The sequence below is a fragment of the Pleurodeles waltl genome, chromosome 9 (genome assembly GCF_031143425.1).
Source record: "Pleurodeles waltl isolate 20211129_DDA chromosome 9, aPleWal1.hap1.20221129, whole genome shotgun sequence".
In the NCBI taxonomy this organism is placed as follows: Eukaryota; Metazoa; Chordata; class Amphibia; order Caudata; family Salamandridae; genus Pleurodeles; species Pleurodeles waltl.
The window spans coordinates 85,586,557-85,610,624 of record NC_090448.1 but is presented as its reverse complement, the minus strand read 5'-3'; the positions used below and the strand labels follow the sequence as shown (position 1 = coordinate 85,610,624).

At 43.8% G+C, this 24,068-nt stretch overlaps 1 protein-coding gene across 1 annotated transcript in view; it reads left to right on the top strand.

Annotated features, from left to right (window-relative positions):
- The window catches only part of GRM7 (glutamate metabotropic receptor 7), a 1,785,443-nt gene that overhangs the window by 1,589,462 nt on the left and 171,913 nt on the right, over nt 1-24,068 (top strand). The window contains exon 9 of the mRNA XM_069206344.1: nt 18,612-18,858. Coding sequence (XP_069062445.1) covers nt 18,612-18,858 — 247 coding nt within the window. The remainder of the gene's footprint in view (nt 1-18,611; nt 18,859-24,068) is intronic.

The following is a 24,068-nucleotide window of genomic DNA, read 5'->3' as shown; positions in this document are numbered from 1 at the left end:
GCAACACTGATTGTGCCACCCATTACAGTAGTCTTTCAAGCATGCCTCAGGCCTGCCACTGCAGAGCCTGTGTGTGCAGTTTTAAACTGCCATTTCAACCTGGCAAGTGCGCTCACTTTCCATGTCAATGCCTTCCTTTTTTTCCTTTTTTGAACACATAAGTCACCCCTAAGGTAGACATTAGCTGGCCTAAAGGGCAGGGTACGGTGTATTTAAAAAAATGGGCATGTACGTTTAATTTTAAGATGCCCTGATAGTGATAGACTGCTTAATTCATTGTTAACTACTGCAAGGCCTATCTCTCCCATAGGTCAATATTGTGGTACCTTGAAACATCCTTTGAGTCTAACTTTCTGTTGGGAAAAGATGGAAATATGGAGCTTGGTGTGGGCTCACAATTTAAAATCACAACTTATGGTGAAGTCAGATTTTAAATTGTCTGAAAATGCTACTTTTAGAAAGTTGGCATTTTCTTACTTTAACCCTTCTGTGCCTTTGCCAGGAAGACGGACTTCTGTGTTGCCAGGAGGGACTGCCACTCTGCAAATGCATTGCTGTTTTGGCCTACTGTTTGCTATGTGGTGTGCTGTAGGATGGCCTGCTACTTTGCTTCTTGGCCTGCCGCCTCCTGCTTCTTGCCTGGAGTGAGAATGACTGGACCTGTTCTCTATATCCTTGAGCCCATGATTCTCCAAAGGCTTGTTGGCTTGCCCACTATTCTCTGCAGTCTCAAAGACATCAAAGACTTCCTACAACTCTCCTAGTATTGCTGGACTCTGCCACCTGTGAATCCTGCCCTTGCCTGAAGTGTCCTCTCCAGGTATTGTCCTCAGAAGTGGGTTCTGCAGTTGATTTCTGCATAAATTGATGCAGCATGCCCTCAACGCCGATGCTTTGCTCCATCAAAGGTTATGTAGCTGGCCTACCCTCTATCGTACTTGGCTGACCTCAAAGAACCTTTTGACCGCTTGAAACTTCTAAGCACTGTTTTCACATTTAGGCACATATTTATACTTGGCTGACCTCAAAGAACCTTTTGAACGCTAGAACCTCCTAAGCACTGTTTTCACATTTAGGCACATATTTATACTTTTTGCCACAAAACTGCGCAAATGCAGTTTTGCGGCAAAAAGTATAGCACCTGCTTGCGTCATTCCAAAGCGTCAGCTGGGTGGCAAATTTATGGAATGGCACAAGCCGGCGATCAGGTTGGGCTAGCATCAGAAAAAAGTATGTTGGCTGGGTTTGGGTGACGGTACAGGTGAAGGGGGTTTCACCTAAAAAAAAGACGCTAGGCTGGTTAGAGGAAAAAAATGTTGTTAACCCTAGCGTCAAAATCATCCATACCACATGACTCCTGTCTTATTAAAGACAGTCATGCCCACCACCCCAATGGCCAGCACAGGGGACCAGTGTCCCCTGGGCATGGCCATTGCACTCAGTGCTTTGCAGGGGGGGGGGCATGTCAGGGCCCCCAATGGCACTTACAATTTTCTTTTTAAATACTTACCTATACTTATCCTTCTTACCTGGGATGGGGTCCCCCATCCTCTGGTGTCCCTCTGGTGTGGGTGGGTGTTTTCCTGGGACTTGGGTGGACACCTGTCGGCCCATTTCATTGTGATTGACCATTGATATGGGTCCATAGGTCCCCTAACGCTTGGCCTGACCCAGGCATTAAAATTGGCGATAGGCAGGCTTAGCGTCATTATTTAGGCCCTCCTCCCACCCATGTCCCTTTTTTGCACAGAAGGATAAATAAGGCGCTATGGGCTTAAAGTCATTTTTTGGACAGGAACACCTACTTTGAATCTCATTGACTCAAGGTGGTTTCATGCATCCAAAAAATATAAATATGAAGTTAGGCTTTCACCAAATTTGCATAAAAAAGACACAAATTGAGTGCAAACTGAGTATAAATATGCCCCTTAATCTTTAGAAATTCATATCTTGAGTTCTACGTATTGGATTTTTGTCTTTTGGGTCTTAAGTTACTCAGATAAAAATTCTCTATTTTTTAAATTGATGTGGAAACCTTTTGTGGTGTCTTTGACTGTGTTACTTTAATTAAGTGTTGCACAAATACTTTACACATTGCCTCTCAAGTTAAGCCTGACTGCTCTGTGCCAAGCTACCAGAGGGTGAACATATGTTAATTTAGGATGTGCATCTGACTTACCCTGACTAGGACTGTGGTCCCTACTTGGACAGGATGTGTACCTCTGCCAACTAAGGACCCAGTTTCTAACAACCTAGGGCATAACAAAAACTTCAACATCAGTTACATTATGTGGAAGGTGAATTACTTTGAAGGCCAGGCACTCACTTCAAAAATATTTGCCCTGCTTCAACCCAGCCTACCAATCCATTTGCACTATGGTGTAAATTATGCAGACAGAACAAGGTGTTTGGGATGGTGTTTTTGAAAGGCCTGGTCCTGGTTTCTCAAATAAAAAGAAAAGGCAGGTTGAGATAAAAAATGAAGTCCCAGATGCCTTGTGCAAGACCATAGCTATGCACCATTGATCAATCCAGGTGGCATCAAGAACTTCCCTAATTGGTGGCATATTGTTATATAGGAACTGTGTCCCAAGTTGTTTCTAAAATTGAAGATTGTCTTGGTGAAAGGGGTAAGTAAAAATTTAGTAGTATTAGTGGGACATTAAAACATTGTAGGCTGAAGAATTGAACATATAACAAAAGGTTCCAGTTATTTTATAATCTACTAACCTAGAATGAAGCATTTTAATCTCATTAAAGGCCCTTTTTTGTTTTTCGATAGATATCGGCAATGTGGCTGATTTGCAAATAAAGACCTTATTATGAACATCCTCTTAATTCGGATGGATCTGGCAACATTTTAAAACTGAGGCTCTGATTTATACTTTTTTGCACCGCTTTACCTTCATTTTTTGATTCAAAAGCAGGGCAAACTTACGAAATACAATAGTATTTTGTAAGTTTGTGCTGCTTTGCATCAATAAATAACGGTAATGCAGTGCAAAAAAAGTATAAATTAGGGCCTGAGATTTTGGCTGCTGAAATCAGTAGAACTCTCCTTGTGAAAGTCTGATGTAAAATGTACAATTCTCCTGGTAATTCCTTATTTCTTAGTAAACCCTGGGGGTTCAGCACATAAGGATGGGATGATTTTCCCATTTTCCATGTTACTCAAAATCAATCAATCAATCAATCAATAATTTATAAAGCGCGCTATGTACCCGTAAGGGTTTCGAGGCGCTGGGGGGTGGGGGGGGGGTGCTGCTATCGTTCGAAGAGCCATGTCTTGAGGAGTCTCCTGAAGGTGACGAGGTCCTGGGTCTGGCGCAGTGAGGTCGGGAGTGAGTTCCAGGTTTTGGCGGCGAGGTAGGAGAAGGATCTGCCGCCAGAGGTCTTGCGCTGGATTCGGGGGACGATGGCGAGGGCAAGGTTGGCAGAGCGTAGTTGACGTGAGGGAACGTAGAAGTTGAGTTTGGTGTTCAGGTAGGCGGGTCCGGTGTCGTGTAGAGCCTTGTGTGCGTGGGTGAGGAGTTTAAAGGTGATCCTCTTGTCCACGGGGAGCCAGTGGAGGTCCTTCAGGTGAGGGGAGATGTGACATCGGCGGGGTATGTCGAGGATCAGGCGGGCGGATGCGTTCTGGATGTGTTGGAGTCGTTTGATGTCTTTTGTTGGGATGCCTGTGTAGAGTGCGTTGCCGTAGTCGAGTCTGCTACTGACGAGGGCTTGGGTCACTGTCTTTCTGGTTCCTGTTGGAATCCATTTGAAGATCCTGCGGAGCATTCGGAGGGTGTTAAAACAGGAGGATGAGACTGCGTTGACCTGTTTGGACATGGTGAGGGTGGAGTCGAGGATGAAGCCGAGATTTCGTGCGTGGCTGGCTGGGGTGGGTGGGGGGCCAAGGGCGATGGGCCACCACGAGTCGTTCCAGGCCGAGGGGGTGCGCCCGAGGATGAGGACTTCCGTCTTGTCGGAGTTGAGTTTCAGGCGGCTGTTGTTCATCCACTCGGCGATGGATTTCAGTCCCTTGTGGAGGTTGGCTTTGGCGGTGAGAGGATCTTTGGTCAGGGAGAGGACGAGTTGGGTGTCGTCGGCGTAGGTGAGGATGCTGAGGTTGTGCTGGTGGGCCAGTTGTGCGAGGGGGGCCATGTAGACGTTGAACAGCGTTGGGCTTAGTGAGGAGCCTTGGGGTACGCCGCAGATGAGGTTGGTGGCATTGGAGCGGAAAGGTGAGAGTCGGACCCTCTGGGTTCTGCCGGAGAGAAAGGAGGAGATCCATTTGAGGGCCTTTTCTTGGATGCCGGCTTCGTGTAAGCGGGTTAGTAGGGTGCGGTGGCAGACTGTATCGAAGGCGGCTGATAGGTCTAGGAGGATCAGGGCTGAGGTTTCGCTGTTGTCCATTTGTAGTCTGATGTCATCTGTGGCGGCGAGGAGTGCAGTCTCTGTGCTGTGGTTTCGTCTGAAGCCAGATTGGGAGGGGTCAAGGATGGAGTTGTCTTCTAGGTAGTGGGCGAGCTGTGCGTTGACGATCTTCTCGATGACTTTCGCTGGGAAAGGGAGGAGGGAGATCGGTCGGAAGTTTTTGAGATCGCTGAGGTCAGCCTTAGGTTTCTTGAGGAGGGGTTGGATTTCTGCGTGCTTCCAGCTGTCCGGGAAGGTAGCGGTGTTGAAGGAGAGGTTGATGATCTTTCGGAGGGCGGGGGCGATGGTGACGTCGGCTTTGTTGAACACGTGATGTGGGCAGGGGTCAGAGGGAGATCCTGAGTGGATGGAGTTCATGGTCTTTAGGGTTTCGGCGTCGTCTACTTGGGTCCAGGTGGTGATGTGGTCGGCGTGGGAGGAGTTGTTGGGGGTGGAGTCTGGCGGAGGTGAGGTGTTGAAGCTGTTGTGGATGGCTGCAATTTTCTGGTAGAAGAAGGTGGAGAGATCGTCGCAGAGTTTCTGGGATGGAGGGATGTCGTTGACAATGGCGTTGGGGTTGGCGAGTTCCTTTACGATGCCGAAGAGTTCCTTGCAGTCGTGCGCGTTGTTGTTGAGGCGTTCTGTGAAGTGGGAGCGCTTCGAGAGTCGGATCCGTTGGTGGTGTTCACATTTGGCTTTCTTGAGGGTAGCGAGGTTCTCGGGTGTGCGCTCGAGGATCCATTTTTTCTTGAGTTTCTGGCAGGTGCGTTTGGAGGTGGTTAGTTCGTCTGTGAACCAGGCTGTTTTTTTTCTTTTCTTGGTTGGCGGTGGGTTTCTTGAGCGGGGCTAGGATGTTGGCGCAGTCGAGGATCCATTGTTGGAGGTTGATGGCGGCGGAGTCCGGGTCGGTGGGGTCGGGTGGTGGGTTTTTGGCGAGGATGTTGGTAAGTTGATCTTCGGTGACTTTTCCCCAGCGGCGGTGAGGCGGTAGAGGAGTGCGGTGGTGTTCGGTGTTTTTCTTGAAGGAGAAATGGACGCAGTGATGGTCGGTCCAGTGGAGTTCGGAGGTGTGGCTGAAAGAGATGTGGTTGCTTCAAGTGAAGAGTGGGTCAAGGGTGTGGCCAGCAATGTGGGTGGGAGTGTTGACCAGCTGACGGAGTCCAAGGTTGGAGAGGTTGGTGGTCAGCGATGCTGTATTGATGTCATTCTTGTTTTCCAGGTGGAAGTTTAGGTCTCCCAGGAGGATGTAGTCTGAAAAGGCGAGGGCGTGGGTGCTTGCGAGGTCGGAGACGGCGTCGCTGAAGAGGGCTCTAGGTCCTGTAGGGCGGTATATGAGGGTTCCTCTGAGGGTAGTGTTAGGGTCTGTGTGAATCTGGAAGTGGAGGTGTTCGGCTGTCTTGAGGGTGTTGTCCGTGTGGGTGTGGATCTTAAGGGTAGATTTGTGGGCGATGGCTATTCCTCCGCCGATTCCGTTGGTGCGATCTCTTCTGGTGATCTTGTAGCCGTCAGGGATGGCGATGGCGATGTCAGGGGCCGAGGAGTCGTTCCACCAGGTTTCGGTCAGGAAGGCTACGTCTGGGGCAGTGGTGTCGAGCAGGTCCCAGAGTTCGATGGCGTGCTTTCGTGCGGAGCGTGTGTTGAGGAGGATGCAGTGCAGGTGGTTTGTGTTGGTTGTTGCTGGTTTCGTTGTTTTGTTGCAGGTGAAGTTGCAGTGCGGCAGGAAAAAGGTCCTTTGGTGTGCTTCGGGGTGGCCAGGAAGCACTCTGAGGAGGGGCCAGGGTTTGGCGCTGGGCGCGGTCCAGGCGCGGACGGGCGCAGACGGGCTTGCCTCTGGCGCGCCTCCGTCGCGCCAGCGACGCGCCCGTTGTGCGGACGCGCAGCACCAGCCATTAAGAAGGGAGGGGGGAGGGAGGAGCAGCTGGGAGGCGGGAGGCGGGAGGGAGCGGCGAATGGGGGCGCGAGGGGGGCACTGCAGAGGACTGCAAGGGGGAGCGCACAAGGGGCGAAAACAAGAAAAACAAGGCAGAAACAAGTCGGGCACAAATTGAAAAAACAGTCGCAAAAATACATTAATGGCACAAAATACAGTCGGGGTACAGCAATCAGAGGGGCACAACGGGGGCAGATGCGCAGGAAGCAAGGCGCTTGAAAAAAACAATAGAAAGCACTTACAAGATGGCGAAAAGTGGCACAATCAGAAGGGGCACGACGGGGGCAGAATCGCAAGGAGGCAAGGCGCTGAAAAAATAGAAACACTTACTGGACGGCAGAAAGCGGCACACGGGTCAAGTGAAGCTTACTAGAGCCCACTAGACACCAGGGATGAGGCGCAGGAGGATGCCTGCGGGTGGAGGAGGGCCTCGAACACGCTAGCAGCAGCGTGGGCGGGGGTCAGAGGCAGGAGACAGCAGGTTGGTGCTGCGGACGTGGGGGGCGAGCTCTGGACCAAAAACAGGTCAGAGGTCGCTCACTCGCGACACGCAGCGCCAGCCATTAAGAAGGGAGGGGGGAGGGAGGAGCAGCTGGGAGGCGGGAGGCGGGAGGCGGGAGGGAGAGGTGAATGGGGCGCGAGGGAGGCGGGGCCGCAGGGAGGCAGCAGCAGGGAGAGGACTGCAAGGGGGAGCGCACAAGGGGCGAAAACAAGAAAAACAAGGCAGAAACAAGTCGGGCACAAATTGAAAAAACTGTCACAAAAATACACTAATGGCACAAAATACAGTCGGGGTACAGCAATCAGAGGGGCACAATGGGGGCAGATGCGCAGGAAGCAAGGCGCTTGAAAAAAGCAATAGAAAGCACTTACAAGACGGCAAAAAGTGGCACAATCAGAAGGGGCACGACGGGGGCAGAAGCGCAAGGAGGCAAGGTGCTGAGAAAATAGAAACACTTACTGGACAGCGGAAAGCGGCACACGGGTCAAGTGAAGCTTACTAGAGCCCACTAGACACCAGGGATGAGGCGCAGGAGGATGCCTGCGGGTGGAGGAGGGCCTCGAACACGCTAGCAGCAGCGTGGGCGGGGGTCAGAGGCAGGAGACAGCAGGTTGGTGCTGCGGACGTGGGGGACGAGCTCTGGACAGATTGATTTCTGTATTCTCTAATGATAACCACTTACATTGTGTCTCTTACATTTTACAGATGTACCTGGCTCGGATATTTAAAAAGGGACCAACTAGCCTGAGTGCATATAAGGATTATTTTATTTATTTATAGTATTTGTTATAGTGAAGACCCACAAATCAGGGACATGTCATTGATTTGCACAAAAACATTGTCACTGTAAACAAAGCATCTAAGACATGAAAACCTGTACACGTGAACTAAAGGCATGTGGAGTCTGATTGAGTGAGACTTGATTACAGAAACCAGGATGTGGTGGAGAGATGAAGTGGGGCAATGTGATTTGTTCTACCATGATACATCACATTATTGTTTGTTCAACTATTAAATAAAACTTTCTAACTTGTTTTAGTTGGGCAGCAATGATTATAGTTTTGCCTATAAAATTGGGTTGATTTGGCAACCACTCCCAGTTCCCGAACGCACAACTACCCCATATTTCCAACAGTTTAGCAAAAAGCTAAATACTTCCTTTTCAGAATTTGCCTCCACACAGCTAACTGGAGGTGGTAGAAGGTTAAATCATCACCTGTGAAGTGCAGCAATTTTGGAAACTTCACATTCACAACAATAGGTAAAGTTTTCCCGCCTACTGTACCACACAACTGAGTTGCTTTCCATCCACATGGAATGGAATGGCCCATGTTACGTTTGGATCCCAGAGATATGGATGAGTGCTCATGACAATGGAGTGGTCATGGGTCCTTTAAGTGGTATTCCAGAGCTGAGGAGTGCAACAGAAGACTTATCATCAGGCCTCTCACAAAACTGCTAGAATCATAAACTTTTTATTGAAGGGCCAAAGTACATAGTTAAACAGAGTTTCATGGTGCCAGAGTCAACCACATAAATAAACAACATCCTTCTGTTAAGTACAGCAATCGTTTCTTTTCATCTACTGCTCTGCCATGTAATGATGACACCTTGGATTTGGACCATATTAATATACACAGACAAAGCCTTGTTGGGTAGTGGGAAGGTTTACACAGCAATGACTTGCACCTTTCTGGCAATGCATTTTTATAAATTTGGTGCATGAGTACATGTTTATCTAACTCTGTTATACAAATGTCACTCTCAACCTCCACCTCTGGATCGATGACTGTGCAAACACCATTGCCTCCCTAAGAAAACTCTCCAGAAACCAGCATTGCAAGAAACCCAGCTGGTTCGCAGCTGATCTCCAAGACTCTAAATGTACCTGCAGATGACTCAAACAAAAATGGAGGAACAGCAAAAACATGGCAGACCACACAGTATTCAAAGACTCCGTCACCACGCACTACCAATGCATCAGAACCTCCAGAAAGGCAGCCATCCAGAAACACATCAGCACCAATGCGCAGAACAGCAAGAAGCTTTTTAACATAGTCAAGGAATTCACGAACCCCGGCACAGACACCACAGACATACTCCCTCCCAAGACCTCTACGACAACCTCACCACCTTTTTTCACCATAAAATGTGGAATATATACGAAGGGTTCAAGAGCCAAATCCCACCTCCAGTGCTCCCCAGCACCACCATGGACCCCACCTTCCAGTTGAAGTTGAGCCAACGTACCACCATCTCCAAGGAAAACACCCAAAATCTCATGAACTCTATCCACTCAGGGGCATCTTCGGACTCTCCTTACCAGCAAAGGTAACCAAAAAAGCCATCAATATGCAGCTCACAGAATTCCTTGAGTCACGCTACATCCGGACCATACTGGACCACAAAGACACAGCTGCCCTCACCTTCACCATTTTTGTCATCGTATCCCACACCACCCTATGCACCAGACTTCACGACGCCGGCATCCACTGCAAGGCCACTCCTTCCTCACCATAAGGACCCAGAGAGTCAGACTCCTGCTGTTCTTCTCAGAACCAACAGAAACCTGCTCTGGTGTGCCCCTCAGGGATCCTCCACCATAAAATGTAGAATATATATGAAGGGTTCTAGAGCCAAATCCCGCCTCCAGTGCTCCCCAGCACCACCATGGACCCCACCTTCCAGCTGAAGTTGAGCCAACGTACCACCATCTCCAAGGAAAACACCCAAAATCTCATGAACTCTATCCACTCAGGGGCATCTTCGGACTCTCCTTACCAGCAAAGGTAACCAAAAAAGACATCAATATGCAGCTCACAGAATTCCTTGAGTCACACTACATCCTGGACCCCTCCCAATCTGGTTTAAGGAGCAACCACAGCACCTAAACTGCCCTCCTCACAGCCTCGGATGACATCCGGACCATACTGGACCACGAAGACACAGCTGCCTTCACCTTCACCATTTTTGTCATCGTATCCCACACCACCCTATGCACCAGACTTCACGACGCCGGCATCCACTTCAAGGAAACTCCTTCCTCACCATAAGCACCCAGAGAGTCAGACTCCTGCTGTTCTTCTCAGAACCAACAGAATCCTGGTCTGGTGTACCCCAGGGATCCTCCCTGAGCCCAACCCTCTTCCATATCTACATGGCTCCACTCGCCAAAATTGTCAGACAGCACAACCTCAACACAGTCTCCTACGCCGATGACACACAGCTAATTCTCTCCCTCACCGATGAACCATCAACAGCCAAGAGCAACTTCCACAACTGAATGAGAGCCCTCGCTGACTGGATGAAAAATAGCTGCCTCAAGCTCAACTTGAGCAAGACAGAGATCCTCATGCTGGGTCCCTGTGCCTGGGACCACTCCTGGTGGCCAGCTGCCCTTGGAAGTGCCTCCCGCCCACAAACCATGCACGCAACCTGGGCATCATCCTTGACTCCACGCTGTCAATGACCCGCCAAATCAACACCGTTTCATCGTCATGCTTTCACACTCTCTTCCTCCTCCAGAAGATCTTCAAGTGGATCCCCACTGTGGGAAGAAGACTGGTCACCCACGCGTTTGTCAGCAGCAGACTCGACTACTGCAACACTCTCTACTCCAGAATCACAAAGAATCTCCAAGCAAGACTCCAGAGAATTCAATCTTCAGAAGCCAGGTTTATCCCTGACATCCCCCTCCGTAGCCACATCTCCACCCACCTTAGAAACCTGCACTGGCTCCTCATCAACAAATGCATCACCTTCAAGCTCTTGACACACGCCTATAAGGCCATGCAGAATATCAGACCGGCCTACCTCAACCACTGCTTATCCTTCTACACCAGAGGTCTCCAAACTATTTAATGCTGCGCCCCCCCAGTTGAAAAATAAAAATCATTGGGCCCCCCCTCAGAATTTTTCACAATTATTTTATAAACATGGCAATGTTTAAATATGTTTAAACCTATTTAAACATTGCAGTTAGGTACTGTTACCTTTTTAAAACTGCAATAACATCCTCCTGCTTAAAATAAAGGCCTGTTATCTGTATATTATTTATTTTGGCCAGAATCTGGGGCCCCCCTGGGATCACTTCAGGCCCCCCCAGGGGGGCCCACCCCCCAGTTTGAAGACCTCTGTTCTACACTCCTGCCAGACAATTTGTATATTCTCAACTTGCCCTCACTGCCACCCCTAGAATGAGAAAGAACAATGTGGGAGGCAAATCCTTCTCCTACCTCACAGCGCATTCCTGGAACACACTATCTACACCCCTCAGGCAGGCCCCCCTTGCTGAATCAGTTCACAAAGGACCTCAAGACCTGGCTCTTCGACTGATTGGCACCTTTACTACAGCGCCTTGAGACCCCATGGATGATAAGCATCGCTATACAAAACACTGATTGATTGATTGACTGTTGCTACATACATGATAATACATTTCTCACACTTTTTCAGTACTACAGGTTGAGTAATAGTTAAAGGCGGGTATGTAGGGGTGTGCAAAGCTGCAAATTTGAGCCACTCGTAACTTATCACAATGTTTTGTATAACCTACCCTAGGACAAATTTTACAATTAAAGAGAAGACAATTTATTAGCATTTCACAGCAACAGGGAGACGTCCACAGTCGGCTTGCTATCAGAGTCCCCGTCATCCCCTCCCCTACTTTAGATCCTTTTGGATAAATCAGTCTCCTACTTCTCAAAAGCCTCATCCTTCCTTGCCCCATTCACTACTCCTTTCATCATATCCTGCCAGGGTGTCTGCCCCTTCCTCCTCACAGAATTGCCTGTGAACCAGTCATTTATGGGACGCAATCCTGTCATGTCCCATACAATACTTGCTGTAGGTCCTGATGTTCTCCAGTCTCAGCCTCTTTTGTCTTTCATGGGTGGGACATCCAACAGGTAGGAAAAAGCCAGGCTGTGTAAGTCTGTGGGCAGGAAAACTTTCCATTGGCAAAGTCAGGTGAAATCCAACAATATCATAAAACGTCACTCGGTTTCACAAATGCGAAGTTTCCAAATTTATCAGAGTGGGCACCTAGTGGTAAAACATTCACCCTCCGTTTAACTGCGGAGAGGCTGATGCTCTCTGAAAACGAGAACTTTTAGATCGTAATTGATTATTATTTAGTTTGCAAGTCCTGCTGAAGAGACTTGATTCAATACATTACCCTGTCATTCTTCGCATTTTGGACATACTTTGACCTAGGAAGACATTTATCTATTGTAAATGTACATTTTATATATATAGCGCTTACTACCTATGACGAGGTATTTAAGCACTTTGCAACGTGTAACACGCTACTCTGGAACCAAAGATTAAAGGTAAAACTGTAGTATATTAGTAAGGGTGTTTTTTTCCCCATTCTGGATTAGTTGTGGTACGTGTTTTAATTGTGAGCTTTCCAGAATTTACTGTGTTGCTTTGAAGGGGATAGATTGATTGAAGGGGATTAGTAAAGGGAAGGTGCTAGCTGTCATTGGGAGTGGTGGTCATGTGCCTCTATTAAATGGATGAAATGAGGGAAGCGTTTGAAAAGGATGTCTGGGACTCCATGGTAGCCAGAAAGGTTTGAGATGAGTCAGTGGAGGTGCAAGCAGATATTGCAAATTGGAATAATGTATATATGTTGCCCCAATAAATAGTAATTAATACATACAGGGATGAAGACATATCCATACGTTTAGGTATATATTGATACATATATCCGTACACACATAAACACATAATATTTAGTACATTTTTATGTGCAAAGGCACAGACCCCATATATGCACTCCCATAGGTACTTACATGTAGTGATGTTTATATGCTCAGAAAATTACATATGTCTTGTTCCTAAATATACGTAATAATTGTAAAAAAACATTTTTTATTATATTTAATTAGTCTGATCCCTTATGTTCTTTGACTGAAGGTCTAACCACCACAGTTATTTTTCACCAGCTTCGCTTCTAGTTTTAACATTCCTGAGCCTATGGACAGAACCCATATGAAACGGCCGTACGTACCTTTATGTCCAATTAGAGGTGTTCATTGCCACATTTTCCATTTGCAAAATGGGAATCACTCTTTAGTTGGATGGATTTCTCTTCAATGGGTGGAGAGCATGGGTCATTTCATGCAAATCTCGCCAGACTCACCTATTTCGCTCTGTATCCGGAAATGTAGAGAAAAACGATTACAAGCAAGCTAGTAATACAAATTTTAGAGAGTAATGACCAGACGGTTTCTTGGTACTGAATACAGAAAGTGCCCACAGCACTAATCAAAAAGCTAATTTACAACCTGAAAAGGAGTTTCCAACCTCTGCCAGTTGGCATCTCAGTTTGATAATTTGCATACAAATTTCTGTATGTAACCCAATGGTATATTAGGTTTGTGCCGAATAACTGGTAGATTCTGTGGTTATTTGTGCATTCTCTACAATCTGCATTAATTCAGTGTGCTCACGCAGTCCCACATTTACTAAAGTTCTCACAGTCACATTTTAGGATTGTGCGCGCAGGCCTTTAAACTGGTAAGTAAAGAGATGCTGTATTTTATGTCCCAGGAGCATTGGCGCTAAACCTTTCTAGATTTGGGTCTTAATTTCTACAGGTACTCACATACAGTAGATGGCATTGTCTTATTTTTAATTCCGTTTTTTTCTGTATCCACTTCTCTGAAATTCAGCCCAGGTGGTAGCACATCTAACAGAGCTATACAACCACTTCTGAAATTTGCCTCCCCAATTGCCAATTGCTTTATTCTTTTGTTGGCTCTCTGCCATTGGAAAGTAGTGCCAACTTCTTTAGTACAGCATGCGTCAGGTGATGAAGGGCAGGCGTTACAAACACGCTCACTTCCAGTGCTTGTCTCCTCATCACTTCTTTGTACCTTCAAAGCTTCCAGTTCCTGTTTGATGTCATTGCCTCACCATAGGTCCATTCTTCAAACAATGCCTTTCATTCCCTCACATCTGAAATCCTCACAATGTGAGATATGTGGCTTTCATGGGCTGTACATCTCCAGCAGGGGCCTTCTCGATCTTTGTTGTCTAAACAATGCAGCAACTTTTCCCTTCCCAACAAGTGTGTGTGAAATACCCGCAGGGGATAAAAATTAATGAAGGAGCGGAAGCCAATGAAATCAGAACTGACCTCGAATATACTGGTAAGATAAAGTAAATATGCTTTACAGGCTTTTATAGCGTGTTTACTGAGGCAAGGAATTCACAAAGTTTTTACCTTTCTGTTTCCTTTTGTGCTCGGCTAGCAAGGAAATCACGAAGTTTAGAGTTAATGTGCTTAAGCTTCACAGTGGGTAATATAGCCTGTTCACGCATTGATAATTAGTTAAAAGTTATACTTTTATGATTATTAAGAAAAAAATCCTTTTGTTTGCCCAAGTTAAAATGCTAATATGTGCTAGGATGAAAAATTATTTTAGTACACGGAATTAAACAACCTTGTGATTCCTTCTTATGAGTCATCACTTGTGCACTTGAATTTGCTGTTTTGGTGCAGACCCTTGTTTACACTAGCAAAGGCGGAATCAGAGTAGGAGAGTCTCCAGACACAATTTCATCTTTCCCATAATTCTGTTCTAAGAAGGGATCAGTTTCTGTCTTCCACTTGGCCCCACAACCTCAGTTCCCTCCCTTTCCTGATTCCTCTGCTCAGGGCAGAGTGCTAATTTCTTTTCTATCAGGCATTTTTTCTGTGGGCAGGTGACCAGTTTTTGAAGGCATAGGACCGCTGGTCCTTTCTCCAGATACACCAAGTCATCAAAGGTCAGCCTGCCACACACTCCTCATTTTCAGGTCAGACAGCCAGGAGGTAGACATGCCCTATTTGCATACTTCCTGGCTGTATGAGCTGAACTTTGCTGGGCCAGGAGGTCCCAGCTCCTGTGGGTGTGACCTCCTTAGCTTAGCAAAGGTCCTTAAGGCCCTCCCTCTTCAGTGATGAGGGACAGTGTCACCCATTGACTCCGACCTGGGCGCTACAGTATTAAGACCTGAAGCGCCCAGGGCCGAGTGTCAATCAGTGAGACATCATCACAGAGTAGGGTGGGATCAGCAGTCTCACTGACCCCATCCCACTCTGTGACAAGGTTAGGGCTGCTGCCTTCCCTCATTAGACCAAAAGTCTAAACTTAGACCAAAAGTCTAACTTTACCCTGAGTAAAGTTAGACTTTAGGTCTAAACTAAGACGTTTGGTCTAGGTTTACCTTTGTGAATTGGGCCCAGTGTGACTGATGTTAACACAAGAAAAAATTGACTTTTTTAGGTCACTCACTAGAACACAAAATTTACCATGTCTAAGCATTGTAAATAATTTAGGGTATTATTGTGCAACTCACGTCAATCATTTTAACAAATCTGCAAAAATTAAAAGTTTGCAGGCCTGCCAGCATTCAGAGCTAGTGCTGCAGAGTTGTTTATGTTTGCCTAGGAGTCTTTCTGTTTCTCCATAATCAGGACATGGAAAATCTTCCCACATAGGATCATAAAACAAAGACAACACCCTTCAAACTACATACTCTACATGGTGTAACTTGCTGCCTATGTAAGTAAGCGCTTCAGAGCCCCAATTTGGTGTAATAAGTGCCACTTAAATTATGCAATACAATACGATATAATACAATACTGCATTTCTGCCTGTATCATGGAAAAGGTGGAAGCTGCTGAGGCATCCGATCTCTGTCTCCTGTTCAGTATCCCAGTAATTTGTTTTCATTTATTGGAATGCTATTTTAAGTCTTATTGGAATGCTATTCTTAGCCCCTTATGGTATTACATTGGTTTCGATGAAATATGCATAGCGCTGCGCTGGCAATTCATGTAGAATAGAATGGCCCATGCCTTCACTCCTGACTCCATCAATTACACTTGCAAAATGCTGACAACTGGTGTTTTTTCTGGTTAATTGTTTGATCCAGGTTTCAAGCAACTGAGATAGCTACAATTTTTGTAAATCAAGTTTACACAGTGCTGTTTTGAAAAGTGTGAATTGTTTGCTTTGTATTAGAAAGCAATTGGATTTACAATTCCTAACTGGACTTTTCTTGCCACTTACATTGAAAATGAAAAGTAAAACAGTTGACATAAGTGAGCCTATTCAAAGCGCCATGGGCACCAAGACACAAAAAGAAAAAGAAGTTCGCTTGCACTCAGATGTATCGGCAATCGTGCATTTATCCACGTAACAGGGCAGTCTGCAAGGCGGTAACAATACCACACCAAGGAGGGACAAACTTAAACCATTAATCAATGATAACAAAGCATTTTTGAAAGGCAAGCCTAGGAACGAGTGAAAGTGATGGGTGTGCGGTGGGCTTGGTTAAAAGCCCACAATACTTACAACAGGTCAAAGCTATTGCACACTCGACCTAAAAATTACTGAAATTGGCACAGCTCCCGCTTAAATTCACCTCTCCTTGTGCGTTTAATTACTGGCTTTCTATGGTTTTATGAGACAACAGTGAATTCAATAACATTGATTTAGCAAGAATTATACTGAAATGAGCAACACTTAAACAACTAAAAACAATTTGACATAAACGTCCTGTAAGACAACCAGGGAACAATATATCATGAGAGAGGACATATTACCTTTCCAAAAATGTTTCCCAGCACATGCCTTACAGTAGGAAATCACTCTAAATAGTCACCCTCCTACAACTAGCTCAGAACTAAGCACAAAGCCAAAATTTGGCCCATCTCTAACTGGGTTAGGTAAGGAAAAGGCCAGAATCCTCTGCAAGAAGAGAGAAAGCACTACCGATTTGCTGAAGTAAAAAATGATGACATTATTGAGGCCTACTTTAGAGTTTGATTGTAATAGAAAATCTCCCATTTTATGGAGAAGTGCAAAATTCGTAAATTTGAGGGGTGGAATTTCATCCTCAGTTCCTCCGTAAGGGTATTGGCCCCAGTCATGAGTTGTGTGGAGAGGAACTTCAAGGCGGAATTATGCTCCATTAATTTAAGTTTAAGTCCTCAGACCCGGATTAATTTCTATGTAGAAAGTTGGTAAATGTGGGTGTTAAATCCGACTGAAAAGGGGATACGGTGGATTGAATTCTGGTTGCTAATTCCGGTTCTGAACAGTTAATCCCCATTATGTGAGGTTTAACTTGTGATAGAAGTAAGTATGTGTGAATATCCCATTTGGAAACAGAAATTAGTTCCACCCATAATCACTACACATTCTTACTCTAAAGTTGCAATCACGGATCTTTTACTGTAGGCAATTAAATTAATGGAGTCCACTCTTGATTTAGCAGTTCTTCCACTAATTGGGAGATTTCCCATCACCATACAGCTCTAATCTTCTGGTTCATAGTCACAGTGTTCCACCATCTCCTATACGGTCAGTAGTTGGGCGTTACTTCCCTCACTCTGTGTCGCATGCTGATCCTATCTTTCTTTGCAAACGTCCCATTGGCCATAGAGCTCTGTAGGCCAGAAGTCCAGTGCTAAAAGTGTTTTTTGGAACTCCCAAATAGCTTAAAGCATTATCCAGTGTTTGTGAAACGGTGTCAGGGCAATACCTGTTCATGTTAAAAACTTATGAGCATTGAGAATAGGGGCTGTGCAGAGCCTTGAATAAGTTGTGGGGCCTAAGTGGCTGCATGTGTGCAAAGAAACATGCTGGCCTCAAGTGCACAATGTGTAGGTTTGCTATTAATGATGTGACCAGCGATCAAGATTAGAATAAGTTGATGTCACGTCACAATGCTTTTTCCTCTTTCCCACAAATGCCCTTCCCTTTATATTGCACACCTGCATGTAAGTCAACAAAAAACATTGTTATAAAAATCAGATAGAGCAAGTGTCTATTTTTAGCAATAGGGTTTGTGCCACTTTGTAGGTGGCCCACCAGCATTTGAGTTTGTGTAAAACATAACAAAGAGAACCATTGTCCAGAACACTCTTTAATAACGGGAAACAGCCTAATGACAACATTACATTGGCCACCTCTGGAGTTGTCAGAATATCTCTTTACACCCAGCAATAGGCACATGAGAGGTAAGGTGTCGACCTTCTCTGCAATATTAGGGTTCCTTTCCCTATCATCTATTTTTCCATAACTCTCTACATGAATGGTTTCTCTACATCTACCTGGAACAAATAGGGTGCAGCCTAGGACTGTTATTGTGCACCAACATGGTGTGACGTGAAGGAGGTAATAGTTGGTCTTGTTAATATCTGTAACTTTTTGTTTGCATGCATATTTATGGAAAAGGTATATGCAGACTTGCCTGCCTGTTGCTGTGATGGGCAAGCCTTGCTGAGATCCTCGGAACCGGACTCTAGGCCTTTAACACAGATCTTCCTTAGAGGTCAGGTCTGTCCACCCTGTCTCCAAGAATTTGAAACTTCATCCCAAAGTTGTGAGATTTGTCCCAAGTTTTTTCACTTTACATGTTTTTTGTACTATCTCATTTGCACCCTCTAGGCTCATCACTGATCAAGTTAGAATTGCCAGTATCCCTAATAAAACATAGTAAATTTATGAGATACATGGTCAAATGTTTCGGGATCATAGTATGGTAGCCATGTCTGCATATTGCGAGTGCTTTTCTGAAGATGTCTCACTCTTTCTCTCTTTGGCTTTGAACTTGTGGGGGTAGAGGTAGGTCATAAATGTTTTAGGCCTGGCTGGTGGAAAAACCACACTGTAAATGTTACTTTCCTGCTTCCACTCTGGAGGTATAATCAGCCTTCATCGCTGCCCTTGTCCCTACAGTTTCTAATCATGTACTTTATTGTCTCCCTCTTTCCAGCTCTACATTCAAACCACCACCCTCACGATATCCATGAATTTGAGTGCTTCGGTGGCACTGGGAATGCTCTACATGCCGAAGGTTTACATCATCATCTTCCACCCAGAGCTGAATGTGCAAAAGCGCAAGCGTAGTTTCAAAGCGGTAGTGACGGCAGCAACCATGTCCTCGCGACTCTCACACAAGGCCAGTGACCGGCCGAATGGGGAAGCCAAAACTGAACTGTGTGAAAACGTCGACACCAACAGTAAGTACCTACAGGGTTTGAGCCTTAGAAAGACTTTTAATATGTGTGTCTGGCTGACCTGAGCTTGAATTAAGAAATGCTTTCTGAGAATTGATGTAAGGAACATTTGAAGCTAGTATCAAGCTCTTTCATAAAGTGTCACTCAAATTATGCATTGCACACAGGCTCTTTCATCTCATCAATAAATACACATATGACAGAAAAACAGTTGCTTAATTAAACCCCTTTAAGCATACTGTTTGTCAGGATGATGGTGTTGTAGTTCATACTTATGTATAGTTTGAAAATCCATATGTCATGGTGATGGCACCAACTCTACAGATAAAAAAGAAAAACATTCTGAACTGTAAAAAGTTAATACTAGTTAAGATAGGAATCATTCCCACATTGCATAGTATGGAGGTTCTATGAGAAATGGGAAACTGTGCACAGGGCACGGAAAAATACCACTCCTTCCACCAAAACCACACCCATTAGGTCATAGTGGAAGAGCAAATAGATGAGCTAAACCTCTGTTCTCAGAACCGCTAAAATATCCAAAATACTACACAAAATACTGTAGGAGCAGGTGGGCTGTGCACAATATGTGACCAAAAAATCCACTCATTCCAGAGAACCTGGTGGGCATTGCAAAAGATTTTGCACTGTGTGCTTTGTGAACAATGTGACTGGATCTCAAGCATTACCAATGGCCAAGGGAGCTTGGGGATTCTATACATATTAGCTGTGAGGACATCTAGATGTTGAAGGTAGTACTGTAGCCTTTATGTCTTCCAGGATGTCTGTTATTTGTGAGTAAAATAGGAGTAACTTTTTCACGCACTGTAAAGTAAATATTATTCCTACATCAGAGATATTATTGGTTTTGCTTTTGTCAAGTCATCTGCAACAGCATGGGTCAAGAGCAGTTAATTGAGTCCATTGTAGTTAAGTACTTGGTGTTGACCAGAACTTTCACAACTCTTAGGTTTCAAGGTTTCAGTGGATTTTATATTTTGAATGATTACAATAGTGCCATTTAAGGGAACTGTTCATGTTTTTAATGTTGGCTACCTACTGATCTAAGCACACAAGCATTATGTCCTTCAAACAATAATTCTCCTTCAATGCAAAGACACATGCCAACATAACACTTATATATCTATGTATATGTTTGCGTTCTAAGATCAGTAGGGAACCAATATTGCTTTCTCACATAATGCATGTTACAATGGGTGTACTAAGGCTAACACGTGTTAACAGTCTAATGCTTGTTGTAAGGATAATTCAGTTTGATTTATTTCATATTCCAGTTAAATTATCCGCTTTATAAGAAAGTATATATTTGTGTATGTATATATGTGTGTGTGTGGTGTGTGTTATTGTATTATAAAGCAAGTTATTTGACATATATAAGTTAATATATGTTATAAAGCAAGGTGTTTTATATTTATATATATATTTTGAGTGCATCTATATATATATAATAATATATATATATCTACATATATATATATATATATATATATATATATATATATATATGTATGTATATATGTATATATATACTTATATTGATATAGATCCTATATATAATATATCTACATAACATAGATAGATAGATAAATAGATAAATAGATAGATACTATTATGAATCTTAGAATAATTGTAGACAGTACATTTTGCTTGCAAATGTTCTTTACACACCCTGATGGAAAGCCAATGCATTCACAATTCCTCCAATTTATGTGCAGGTGAGTCTGTTGCTACAGTTTGTCTAACTAGTGTTGGCTGTCCTAGTTTTTAAATAGGCCATTTTCCCTAGAATCTCTGCAGCTGCTGTCTCCTGGGTACCTTGCAACTACAGAGAACATTCATGTCAAGGCACTGAACATTTCCATTTATTAACCTGCTATCATTTGACTTGGGTGCCACCTCCTCATTAGATGGACAGTAGAACATATTCGTTCTTGTGCAAACGTTAGTAACTGTAGTACCAGGTTCTTGCTTTTCTTTGTTTAAGGATTACAGATTGAAAGTGATAACTTAATGGAACTATCATTCATTTTGTCTTTATCGACATTAATTAAGCCATTTCTGCATACAATTAAAAGATAAGCAATCACCCTGTGAAAGGGCAGACTTCCATCATGCTATTAATATTTATAATGTTCAATCAAGAAAAACAGTGAATTCTTGAGTGTAGGGCTATGAGGCTATAAAAACGGGTCCTTATTAGGCGAGCTTTTCATTTCTGTAATGTGAAAACTAGGCTAAGGGCCTGATTTAGAGTTTGGTGCTAGGGTTGTTCTGTCACAAACTTGACTGATATCCCTTCCGCTTTATTAAAAGTGCATTATACCCTACGGCACGTGTAACGAGACAGACGGGTGTCCTAAATGTTGTGACACAGTGCCCATCCGCCAAACTCTAAATTAGGCTCTACATTTTCTTGGTATTAAGAATCTGACCAAATAAATTACATGGCTCCATTCCGTAACATATGCCTTTGGAAGGGTTGGTTCTGTTGAAACCCCTGTTAGCCCTTTTAATGCCACGGTGTTTGAGCACATCTATCCAGATTTTTTTAAAAGAGTGCGCGAGCAAATATACCTCTCTGGTCTCGTCTTCAAATTATATATTGTTTTTTTGTCTGCACATCAAGTGATAAGTATTTGTGCAAACCCCTGAGCAATAGCTTATGCAGCCTGAGGATATTATGAAATTGTGTTGATATTTTCATTTTTTTAACACATCTGCTCAGTTGTTGGCTGCATTTCTCATATGGACAAAGAGAAATCCTGGAACCCTAATCACGGAAATCGTGTCCTGAATGCCTGGAACTTGGCAATACCAAATATAAGAGGATTTTCCTTGGGAATGTAGGCTGCCTAATGAATTAGCATGCATTTGCTATCTGTGCTTTGCGTTTATTGGGCCAAAAGTCTAGGCATGACCCTATATATTGTAGGTGTATGAGACTGTGCAGAAGGATGCATTTAAAAGGGACCGAACAGACATTCTAAAAAAGATTTCTAGGCCTTTTACTTACTATGTCCCATTTTGCCAGCCATCATGGGAGACCAGGCTGTGACACCTGGAGGATCACATCACATGAGCCGAAGTTGCACTCTGGATTTCAGTTTGGTGCATCCAGGGAGGTTACTCAGGTTGCACTGAGAGGCTTACTGTGGCATTCTTTCCTGTGGCTGTATTGTCTGGGCATGGTCCAATGCTCATCTCATTAGTTGTTTCTACAAATATTAAATTTGTCTCCTGGTATTATACATTTGCGGGGCTATTTAAAAGTAGATTACACGTGTAATATACTTGTTCACTTTTTAGTAACTTTCTGGCTTTTGGGTTTCACAACATCCAAGTGTAAAGTTACTCAAAAGTGTACACATACACATCTCCAACCCCTGAAAAAGGGGATGGACTCAAATTCACAAGTATAAGCTATTGCCAAAAAACAGTAGTCCAGCATCGTTAAGATATTTATTTATACTTTTACCAGTTTTAAATAATTTAATTTAACATTATTTCCTATGGTTTTTTTTTATAAGTTGCTACCTCCATTATTTTTTGTGGGATGGTGTTGCAGTACCAGTGGTTGGCCATGTGTGGGATGGAGTTACTACTGTCTATTTTGTTGGTGGTAGTAATTTCAGGGCTTGGACAAGTCTACACATTAGAGTAAATATGCACTCGGATTTTGTGAATAGCTAAAAGAAACAAAGTTACTCAAAAGTGTAGTAGTGAATTACACTTGTAAACCAACAAGAGTAAATTACTCCGATATTATTTAGCTCTGCCAACTGTAATTTTGTATACCTTTCGATTTATATGATGCCTCTTGGGTGTCGTAGGGAAAGCATTAACTGAATACAGTAGGCCTGAGTTGGTTATGGTGACAAGCTATAGGCCTGAATGGTGCACTGGAAAAAGTTATTTACAATGTCATAGGTCATATTTGCTTATTGTGAAACGTTATGACAAAGGCAATAGGGCTAGCTTACTTATTTGTGAAAAACACTTCTTAATGCTGGTATGCTCTTAACAAAGAGTTGTTATCACATTGTTTAACAGGCTATAGATACGTATTATGTGACATAATCTCACAGATTACAATGGTAGGCAAGGGTTTTGGATGGGTGTTGGCCACCCACTCTGACAAACCCTCCAGGCTTGCCTTATGATGATCCTTTTTAGACCTTATTGAGAGGTGATTGATATCGTTATAAAAACTATTTCTTTATATAATTGTGATTCTATGACTATATGCATGATGTGCCAGTTTATATGCACTTGAATAGGTCTGTGTTGGTTATGGTGTCAAGCCAATGATAAGGGCTGTAGGACATACTGTATTAGCTCATTGGGAAGCGTTATGCCAGATTTTATAGGTTTGATTATTTAATATGAAACATTATGACAAAGCTAGGAGGCTTGAATTACATATTTGATAATCAAATGTTAAAAGCAATAGGCCATTAAAGATGGATTGTTGATACACTGTGCTAAAGTCTGTAGATGGATATTTCTTTACATTGAATGTCATGGATTAATAGGAACGGATTTTGGAGTTGGTGAGACACCTGAACACATCATGGGGATAGAAGATGTGCATTACATTCTCCTTATTAGGTTCTCTGACAAGGGATTTTGTACTGTTTTTACAGCTGTGATTTTGTACATATTTGTATTTTTATTACAGTATCCTTAGTGGTTGCTTTCTGGAATAGCGTATGCCCAACACAGTATGTCTGAGTGTCTGAGTAGCTATGGTAACGATCCACGGACAAAGGTTATAGTTCTGATTGTTATGAAAAGTTATGCTAAAGGTGGAGTAGGCTTTACGTTTTTATTAGGGGTGTGTGAATCTTTCATAATGTGCTGTAGCGTAACTCTGCAAAATTACAGTAAAATTACGTGCAATTAGAAATAATTTCAGGAAATCTGGCACTCAAAAAATGACCTGAACTGTCTGTTTGGTTATAATTTCTACTTGAAATGTAATATCAAGTTGATTTCTGGTTGCTTACATTCAAAACAGCCACGTGTATTCTGATTTGGAGTTAAATTCCCAAAAAGTCTTCTTGTCCTCTCAGATAAAAAGTCTACCTGATACTTTAATTGAATGCCCTTGTAAAAGGAACTACAGCTCACATTCAAAACACTGCTGTTCACGTTCAGATTTGTAGTTTTGTGCTCAGCAAGGCTGAGTTGGT